The sequence below is a fragment of the Caenorhabditis briggsae genome (assembly GCF_000004555.2).
Source record: "Caenorhabditis briggsae AF16 supercontig from assembly CB4, cb25.NA_123, whole genome shotgun sequence".
In the NCBI taxonomy this organism is placed as follows: Eukaryota; Metazoa; Nematoda; class Chromadorea; order Rhabditida; family Rhabditidae; genus Caenorhabditis; species Caenorhabditis briggsae.
In genome coordinates this window covers 1-9,686 of record NW_025543234.1, presented here as the reverse complement: position 1 = coordinate 9,686, position 9,686 = coordinate 1, and the positions used below count along the sequence as shown (strand labels likewise).

General features: G+C 37.0%; 5 protein-coding genes across 5 annotated transcripts; 2 read left to right on the top strand and 3 right to left on the bottom strand.

Moving 5' to 3' along the window:
• Positions 1-2,055: 2,055 nt before the first annotated feature.
• Positions 2,056-2,478, top strand: CBG24252 (the record flags this gene model as incomplete). Its single annotated transcript, XM_002648121.1, has 1 exon — positions 2,056-2,478. The coding sequence occupies one exon, from the start codon at positions 2,056-2,058 to the stop codon at positions 2,476-2,478; it is 423 nt and encodes a 140-aa protein (XP_002648167.1).
• Positions 2,479-3,635: 1,157 nt separating this feature from the next.
• CBG26697 lies at positions 3,636-5,138 on the bottom strand (the record flags this gene model as incomplete). Its single annotated transcript, XM_045240875.1, has 4 exons — positions 3,636-3,674; positions 3,907-4,129; positions 4,621-4,804; positions 5,123-5,138. 4 exons carry the CDS (start codon positions 5,136-5,138, stop codon positions 3,636-3,638), a joined length of 462 nt encoding a protein of 153 aa, XP_045100688.1.
• On the top strand, positions 4,612-5,141 carry CBG24251 (the record flags this gene model as incomplete). The annotated part of the gene is made up of 2 exons (XM_002648120.1): positions 4,612-4,850; positions 4,997-5,141. The coding sequence occupies 2 exons, from the start codon at positions 4,612-4,614 to the stop codon at positions 5,139-5,141; spliced, it is 384 nt and encodes a 127-aa protein (XP_002648166.1).
• A 543-nt stretch (positions 5,142-5,684) lies between these two features.
• CBG24250 lies at positions 5,685-7,293 on the bottom strand (the record flags this gene model as incomplete). Its single annotated transcript, XM_002648119.2, has 5 exons — positions 5,685-6,017; positions 6,314-6,543; positions 6,588-6,738; positions 6,785-7,145; positions 7,193-7,293. 5 exons carry the CDS (start codon positions 7,291-7,293, stop codon positions 5,685-5,687), a joined length of 1,176 nt encoding a protein of 391 aa, XP_002648165.2.
• Positions 7,294-8,418: 1,125 nt separating this feature from the next.
• CBG24249 lies at positions 8,419-9,527 on the bottom strand (the record flags this gene model as incomplete). The annotated part of the gene is made up of 4 exons (XM_002648118.1): positions 8,419-8,696; positions 8,741-8,891; positions 8,938-9,379; positions 9,427-9,527. The coding sequence occupies 4 exons, from the start codon at positions 9,525-9,527 to the stop codon at positions 8,419-8,421; spliced, it is 972 nt and encodes a 323-aa protein (XP_002648164.1).
• Positions 9,528-9,686: the final 159 nt, after the last annotated feature.

Sequence of the window (9,686 nt, the reverse complement as noted above, 5' to 3'; positions counted from 1 at the left end):
TAATTGGTAACAAAAGCTCAAAATATCATAAAAACAATTAGTAAACAATGCAAATCACTCCATAAATGTTTCCTATCAATTTCAGCCGAAAAGCTTACTCAGGAGCAAAGTTATGCACGCTTTATTCCAAAAATTTTTTAAATGACAAAAATGTCAGAAAACAATTTTTTCAGAAACTTGAAAAGAGGGATATCCTATAATTATGACGCGGCCTAAAAAGTGAATTTTCAGCCCTGTGAACATAAAAATGGCTCAATTGGTCTGAAATTTTGTGGACATAGGTTTTTCTACATGTTGAATCGAACTGCGTTCACAAAATTCAGTCATCTTTTTTGGTTTTTTCACATCACTCATTTGGGAGAGGTGTCCTATAGTTATGACGCGCACTGTATACGATTCAATCAGATTCAATTTTTATATCGTTTCTAGGAATTCATAAACACGGAACAATGATTAAAGGGGGACTCCGACCAGAAATTTTTATTGCATTAAAATGTGTTAAAATTTATCTATTTTCCGAATATTATTGCGAAAAAATTCAAAGAAAATCCGAAATCCCCGAAAAACGGCGTTGAAAAGGAAGAAAATTCAAAAAAAGGTGCCGCCGGGGGACGAGGATTTTCAGTGAGAAACCTAGGCCACGGCACCTGACAGCCTTTTTTTCAAGTCGCCGACAGTGGTTTTTTACATTTTTTACCTGCCGGACATGAAATTGAAAAAAATACCGGAAAAATTGCCAAGTATGAAAGGCGCCCGCTGCCGTGGCCTAAGTGTCTCACTGAAAATCCTCGACCCCCGGAGGCACCTTTTTTTGAATTTTCTTCCTTTTCAACGCAGTTTTTCGGGGATTTCAGATTTTCTTTGAATTTTTTCGCAATAATATTCGGAAAATAGATAACTTTTAAAACATTTTAATGCAATTAAAAATTTTTGGTCGGAGTCCCCCTTTGAAAGAGGTTTTTACCTAACACAAGCTATGTATGATTTGTCAATGGTCTTCGAATTGCAGAATAAACACTCAATTATTGTTCGGTGTTCGTGAATTCCCGGATATATATATATTTTTCTCACCAGTAACAGTCCATTTGATAAGGTCACTTGATTTTTATTTTTTTCTGTTGGCTTTTCATAATTCGCATAATTCCCCTCGTAACCTTTCGCAACTATGAATTGATCACCAACTCTTCTTTGAATGATTGGGCGGACAGGGGGGATTATAAGACATGATTTAGAAGTCCGGGGGCTGAAATTAAAAGAAAAAATCCAGAAAAGTTTTGAATTTAATTGCAAAAGCAAATGAGGAAGAACAAATAAAAATGCAAAGTCAATTATTTAAGAGCTAGCAATGGAGCCAAAAACTTTACTACTAATTACAAAAGGATCGGTTGCTGCCTTTTTTTCATAGTTGTTTGTGGCAAGGAGGAAAAAATAAATCAAATCAAGAGCTAGCAATGGAGCGAGAATATGATTTTTTTTCACTGATAAGAAAAATAAACATTAGGAAGACAATTTGCATTCATAACAGCTGTAGTCTAGACTATTAAAAATTGTCTAGAGTGGATAAAAATGAGCCCAAATTAATTTGTGTTGGTATTTAAATATCAATTTTGGATCAGCAATAATTTTTGCACACCTTTTTTCTTTTTTTTTCCTGTTTTCTTCCTAATATTTATTTTTCTTATCAGTAAAAAAACATATTTTTGCTTTATTTTCAAATTTATTGCTAGCTCTTAATCTGTTTTTACCACTGTTTTGTCCACATCACAAGAAACTATAAAAAGAGGCAGCAACCCGAGCCTTTCGTTGTCCATAACACAATTTTCTGCTCTAGCTCTTAAATTATTAACTTTCCTATTTTACTTTTTTTCCTCCTCATTTTCGAATTGTAGAATTTTTTTTCGAATGTTTTCAAAAATCCTAAAGAACCTGGATTTTAGTAGTATGAAAACAATAGACAATGAAATCAGTAGTTTTTTTTAAATCGGGGACTTTTGCTGTTCAATAATAGTAATGATGAGAAAATTTCAGCCCCTCCCGTCAAACTTTTGCACAGTCATGGCTGATAAACCTGCCATCAAAGGATATTGCAAACCCATAATCCGCCCTCGTTCCGACAAGCCATTGAACCCTCGTCCCTCCGATTACAGTCCGTTCGGATTGCCTATTCCAAGGAACCCTCGTCCCTCCGATTACAGTCCGAGGAACCCTCGTCCCTCCGATTACAGTCCGTTTGGAGAGCCTATTCCAAGGAACCCTCGTCCCTCCGATTACAGTCCGTTTGGATTGCCTATTCCAAGGAACCCTCGTCCCTCCGATTACAGTCCGAGGAACCCTCGTCCCTCCGATTACAGTCCGTTTGGAGAGCCTATTCCAAGGAACCCTCGTCCCTCCGATTACAGTCCGTTCGGATTGCCTATTCCAGAGCTTCCTCGTCCTGACGTCCATTCTCTTCCAGGAGAGCCTCCCTTGCGGAACTGACCGCAGAAAGTAACGCACCCTGTGGGCAGCAATATTCATTTTTAAATGATTAAAAATGTTAAGTTGTTTTGCTCGTAATTTTTGGTTTATTGATTGTTAAAAGAGGTTTTTACTTAACACATGCTATGGTTTGTTAACGTCTTTTAATTGCGAAATAAATATTCAATGCATTGTTCTGTGTTTGTGAATGGCAGGGTACGATATAAAAAGAATTGAAGTGAGAAAATGGACCTGGTCCAGCTGATGGTTTCTCGATGAGTTAAGCAATCAATTTTTGGAATTCCAGAGAAATTCATAGAATTAGTTTCAAGGATCTGCGATCCTTGGAGATGTTATTGAGTGGAATCATCGATAACGTTGGAACTTCTTGGAAAAATTCAAAGTTTTGATTGATTTTGAAAACTGTGGATGTTTAGTTGTTGGATTTATGGTATTTTTGCTAGGTTGGGAATATATCACTCGTTAATATTTTTTTTAAGGCGCAAGGGGGTCAGAAAAAGCGCCCCAGCAAACTCGTAGGCCAGAAGAAATTTAATAATTTTAAAATGAACGCGGGTTTGAACTAGATCATGATCTATTTCTTCAAAATCAACGGGTTGCAACGCTCGTATTCTCGCTCATCGTTTAAAACTGTGATACTCAGCCAACAAAGTTCGACAGCGAATTGAGAATATTTGAAAAATTTACTAGGGCGCGCTTTCTGACCCCCTCGCTTGAACCCAAGTGAGAACATTTTTTTCTTTGGCTTTTTTTTTTCAAAAAAGTGAGAAGAGCGAAATTTTGGCGGGTAGATCAAAAGTTGAATTTTTCGAAAAAAAAAATCAAAAAAAGAGAAGAGCGGAGAAAAAGGACGCGCGAGATTAAAGGCCCACACACTTTTCAGGCACCGCGGGTCTCGAAGCGATCATGCCCGAACGGGCATGAAACTCGAATTTCGAAATCATTCTACGTGTTTTAACGAGTCACCCAGCCCACCCACCCGGGGAAAAGAGAAAAAGAGAAAAAGAGAGAAATGAGAGGGAAAAGAGATTAACTATAATTTTCAGAAGGAGCCAAAAGACAGTTCGTCGAGGAACTCAAGCAGAAGGCAGGAGAAGGGTTTGAACACCACATCGAGAGACTCAAGATGATTCCGTTCGAAGCCAAAGCTACGTCCACTACTGAAGGCTTTCCTTGTTCTTATAAAAATTAATAGGCTAAATCAAAGTTTATTATTTTATAACACAATTGATGATCCGCTCTCGTCGTATTCTTCCTTGATGATCTTGAAGAAATCGAAACAAAAATTTATTTTGGGAATTTTTAAAATCATGTCCATATTGTCACAGTCATTGAAATGATTGAAATCTGAACTTTTGATTTTCAGATTTTTTTAATTTTCAATAGTTTAAAACTCACATCACAAAAAAAATCAAGTAAAAGGTCTACATTCAGAAGGTGACCAAAAAAAAAGAGAATAAAATGAACAAATGTCTGCCATCTCAGTTTATATACTATTTTTGAAAATGAGTCATCAAAGGTTTTTGTTTTTCCAGGCTTTGAAAATGACGAATTAATGTTGTGAATCCTCAAATAATTGTTTGGATCCTCAAATGACTCATTGTTTGTATGAGAAAGTTTTCTGATTGTGAGATCTTGTATTCTATTTGAGCTTAATTATTTCGGTTTCTATGAGTGATATCAAAAACTTGTTAACTGAAAAAAATGTTGCTGATATTAAAGGTGGGGGAACAGGAGTTTTTCGTAGTTTTTTTGTAGCTAGAGTATGCATTCTACCGTCACGGTGTACAACGCTTAATGTCACTCTGCGTACAGCTGTCCTCCTCGCCTTTATGTATGCAATCGGGCGGCAGCTTCCTCTTTGCCCGCGTGGCTCAGTCGGTAGCGGCGCCGCACCCTCAATCCTCGCACCCCGCTAGTTCAACTCCTCGAGGGGCATCTTTGAACGGAATTTCGAGAGAATTATTTTTTTCATTTCTCCCCACCTTTAAGATGAACATTTTATCAGTTGGCACATTTTTGAGACCTCTAATTGGAAACGAGATAATTGAGCTCAAAATTGCAAAGTTTTTTTTTTTTTAATTTTCCAATTAAAAAAGGAATTTCACAGATTTCAATAGTTATTTAAACGTGATGAAAAACTATTTTGTGGATGAAAAAATCTGGGTCCTGGGTCCTGGGTCCCTGGGTCCTGGGTCCCTGGGTCCCTGGGTCCTTGGGTCCCTGGGTCCCTGGGTCCCTGGGTCTCTGGGTCCCTGGGTCCCTGGGTCCCTGGGTCCCTGGGTCCCTGGGTCCCTGGGTCCTTGGGTCCCTGGGTCCCTCGGTCCTGTAACAGTCACCACGAGAAAGAAGTTGAAGAAATGGAAAAATCAGTAAGTCTGCGGCTCCGTCGTTAACAATAGCCGAAGAAACAGGATGAAACCGAAGACTCTTAACCAGCAACTTCTTTGTGCGGCATTGGTCACTTTGGAGTAAAATATTAAAGTTTATTTTTCCACAAAATCTGATTTTTCTTCAGATCTACGAAGAAGAATACGTCGACAACAGAAGAGTACGAATATGATGACGAGAATGATGAATCAGAAGGCTTGGAATATTACGATTCCAGAGAGCATAACGATGATACTTTTGGAAACGATTTGGCCCAAATAATGAAACATTAATTCCTAATGCTGAACTTTGTTCTTCTGTTTCTTCCCTTTTTTAAAAATTTTTTCGCTTTGAATTTTTTTCTATTTTCCTTGCCATCTTCTGAGACATACTGATTCTCTATTTTGCACCCCCCGTTGAAATTAAGTTACACTATTTGTTTTTTTACTCATTAAAACAAAGTTGCTGCTCTACCCAAAAAAATTAGAAATAAATTTTCTCGAGGTGAAATTTTACTTTGAAGTCCGGAAAAGTCGATTTTTCGCCGACTTTTGTCGATTTTTTGTAGACTTTTGTCGATTTTTGTCGATTTCCGTCGACGCAAAATCGACAAGAATCGATTTTCGTCGACTCAAAGTCGACAAAAATCGACAACTAAAAGTTAGATTTTCATCGACAAATAGCCTTGTCGAATTGTTGAATGTCGACTGTGTCGATTTTCAAAGTCGACAAAAATCATCGATTTTCGAGTCGACTCGGCACTCTACATATAACAAGTAATGTGGGAAACAATATCATTCAGCGGTAAATATGATGAAATTACAAATTAGAAACATTCAGATAACCTCCAGAAGACGTTCCAAAATCAGCAATCTCGTATTAAGCGATAACTTCTCGAATTCCGCGGTCTTTCTCAACTTTTTAGCCGTCTCCGCCGAATTCATCTCACTGATACACTTCGCCAAAAGCTTCGACAATGCATATTCATCAGCAAACCATAGCATTTTTTCGTATGCAATTTTTGAGATGTGGAGAAGGTGATATTCAATGATTCCAACAACTGATGACACTTGAAAACGTCGAGCCATTTCGAGAAGCTTCTCGACAGTTTGATCTGCAAATTTTCTGGAATTTTTTATCCTGGAAATCAAAAAAACTGCCAACTCCGTCTGAAAAATTGAATTTTTGGGCGATTTTTTTCAAATTTTCAAGTCAAAAATTCCTTAAATTCGGACTATTTCAATCAATTTTTTTGTTACATGCGGACGCGTCGCGTGCCTGCGTCACGGTCGCTAACGACCGAAAATGAAAGCTTAATATGAACTCAATTTTATTGTTTAAAAGGACAAATTACAAGGAAAATGTAATAAAGTGGCAAACAACAACAGGAAAAAAACAAGAAAAATTCTCGAATCATTCAGATAAATTCAAGAAGACGTCCCAAAATCAGCGATCTGGTGTTAACCGACAACTTTTCGAATTCCGGAGACTTCTTCAACTTTCTAGCCTTCTCTGATGAGTCCATCTGGCTGATACACTTCTTCAAAAGCTTCGGCATCACGTACTCATCGGCCAAACAGAGCATTTTCTCATATCCGATTCTTGAATTATTGAGAAGGTGATATTCGACAATTCCAACAACTGATGACACTTGAAAACGGCTAGCCATCTCCAGAAGTTTCTCGACAGTTTGATCTGAAAATTTATCAACTTTTGGCATAAAAAATCGATAAAATTACCGTTTGGAAACTGCGGATTCGGGTAGAAAGTAGCAAGAAGAAGCCCAAAATCTTCATACGAAACTTCTTTGATTTCGATTTCTTTCATTTGTCCTTCTTTGGAATTCGAAGAGAAAAGATTGGAGAAATAGTCGGAGTGGATGGAAAGGAACTGGAAAAAGTAGAATTTGGAAATTTTCTAGGTTTCTGAGACCTACCGATTTGTTAACATTCAGCTTCTTTCCATCGACAACAAGAACCACATCTGTTTTATCGGAAGCCACAAACAGTTTTTCATAAGACATCTTATCGGGTGGAGACGATTCAGCGTAGTGAGCAGTGAGATTGTACTCAAAACTGACCGGGAAGGAAACAGGGCTACTTCCAATTGCTACCAAAACTGACTGGTTCGTGTCAGTCCAATCAATATCTAATCTTTGTGTTTGATAATGGGCGTAAACAGAACTGAGTATCAAATGTCCAACAAGACGATGAGCTCCTTGGTTTTTCAAATCTTTCCAATCAATGTTCAATGTGAAATTGACTCTAGGATAAATATCGATACCGCCACTCCATGTACTGAAAATTTGAATAGAATATTATCGAAATTATGTTATTTTACTTACTGTTTGATGCCATCTTTTTCACCTGATTCCAACACGATCGCGGGACCAGTATTGTCAACTTTCTTCTGTCCACTTTTGTAAGAAATCACTTTCGTTGTCATCGTTCGATCGAGGTCGTGGTTTATCTGGAAAAAAAAACAGTTTTGTTGACGAAAGCTCCAAGCTTTTCGCTCGATTAATGGCGGAATCGGGCCAAAAACATAAACCTTTGCTCATTTTCAGCGAAAAATGTTTAAAAATCAAAAAAAGAGATTCGACGGGTGAAAACTGGGAGAGAAGGGGGGTCTGGAGAAAACAGAACCAGGTTCGAACGGCTGCAAAGCTGCTAAAATAGGCGCACCTGTAAAAGTGGAGCATCGTTAGGAAAAACAGTTTTTTGTATTTAATATTCAAAGTTCTATTTATGCTTATGTTCTATTTATGTATCCGCCTTCTCTAGAATACCATGATTTTATACACAGCCGGATTTCGACACCCCAAATTGCTTGTCCTCGAGGACTACAAATCTTTTTTCTTGAAAATTTCAACAATTTCATAGTTTTTTTTCGTTAATGCACGCTCTCCCACAGAACAATTCCGAACTGCAAATTAATTTTTGATCTACAAAAAAAGTCTGGCGCGATCAAAATTGCAGGTCTAAAACCATAATTTCAGAATTTTTTATCTGATTTTGTGGAGATTGAAGATGATTCAAATGATTCTTAAAAAATTAATTAGTGGTTATAGATCCATGTATGGTCGTTTTACGAAAAAAAAATGGGAAAAATGGTCATGTTTGAAAGTTTTTTACAGAAAAAATCTATCTCCTCTTTCAGTTTTTAGTTTTTAGTAGAGGAAAGAGAAAAATATTTTTAAAGATCAAACGAGTAGTAAAAAATATGAATGAAAAGAGAAATCAACATTTTTAGAGCTAGCAAGAGAGCAGAAAATTGTGTTACTGATAAGAAGAATCAATATTTTCATTATCAGTTTTTCGGGCTTGTTTTAAATTTTTCTGTCTTCATCTGAAAAGTGAAAATCGAAAATTTCAACCAGATTTTGAATTTAAAAAGTGAAGAAACATTTCAAGATGCTTCTGAATTTTGGAATTACCGCATGAAAAAAACACATGTCGGATACTGTATAAAAATGTTGGATACTGTATAAAAACTGAAAATTTCCTATTTATTTCTGTAATTAAATAAAAAACTTCATTTCAAAAAATTATTTAAAAAAATCACAAAACATCAGAGAGATTTCAAAAGTTGTCTGAAAATCAGCGAGCTAGTTCTATCTGATAACTTTTCGAATTCCGGAGACTTCTCCAATTTCTTAGCCATCGCCAGTGAGTTCATTTGACTGATACACTTCTCTAGAAGCTTCGGCATTTGGTATTCATCAGCAAACCATAACATTTTCTCATATCCAATTGTTGAATTGTTAAGAAGATGATATTCAACGATTCCAACAACTGATGACACTTGAAAACGGCTAGCCATCTCCAGAAGTTTCTCGACAGTTTGATCTGAAAATTTATCAACTTTTGGCATAAAAAATCGATAAAATTACCGTTTGGAAACTGCGGATCCGGATAGAAACTGCTGCAAAGAAGCCCAAAATCTTCATACGAAACTTCTTTGATTTCGATTTCTTTCATTTGTCCTTCTTTGAAATTCGCGGAGAAAAGATTGGAGAAATAGTCGGAGTGGATGGAAAGGAACTGGAAAAAGTAGAATTTGGAAATTTTCTAGGTTTCTGAGACCTACCGATTTGTTAACATTCAGCTTCTTTCCATCGACAACAAGAACCACATCTGTTTTATCGGAAGCCACAAACAGTTTTTCATAAGACATCTTATCGGGTGGAGACGATTCAGCGTAGTGAGCAGTGAGATTGTACTCAAAAATGACGAAGAAGGAATTAGACATCTTCTCGGGTGGGGACGATTCAGCGTAGTAACCAGTGGGATTGTACTTAAAACTTCTCGAGTAGGGATATTTTTTAGGGCTATTTTTAATTGCTGCCAAAACTGAATGGTTCGTGTCAGTCCAATCAATATCTACTCTTTGTGGATACCAATGGTCGTAAACAGAACTGACTATCAAATGTCCAACAAGACGATGAGCTCCTTGGTTTTTCAAATCTTTCCAATCAATGTTCCATATGAAATTGGCTCTAGAAGAAGTATCGACACGTACACTCCATGTACTGAAAAATTGAATAGAATTTTATCGAAATTATGTTATTTTACTTACTGTTTGATGCCATCTTTTTCACCTGATTCCAACACGATCGCGGGACCAGTATTGTCAACTTTCTTCTGTCCACTTTTGTAAGAAATCACTTTCGTTGTCATCGTTCGATCGAGGTCGTGGTTTATCTGAAAAAAAAACAATTTTGTTGACGAAAGCTCCAAGCTTTTCGCTCGATTAATGGCGGAATCGGGCCAAAAACATAAACCTTTGCTCATTTTCAGCGAAAAATGTTTAAAAATCAAAAAAAGAGATTCGACGGG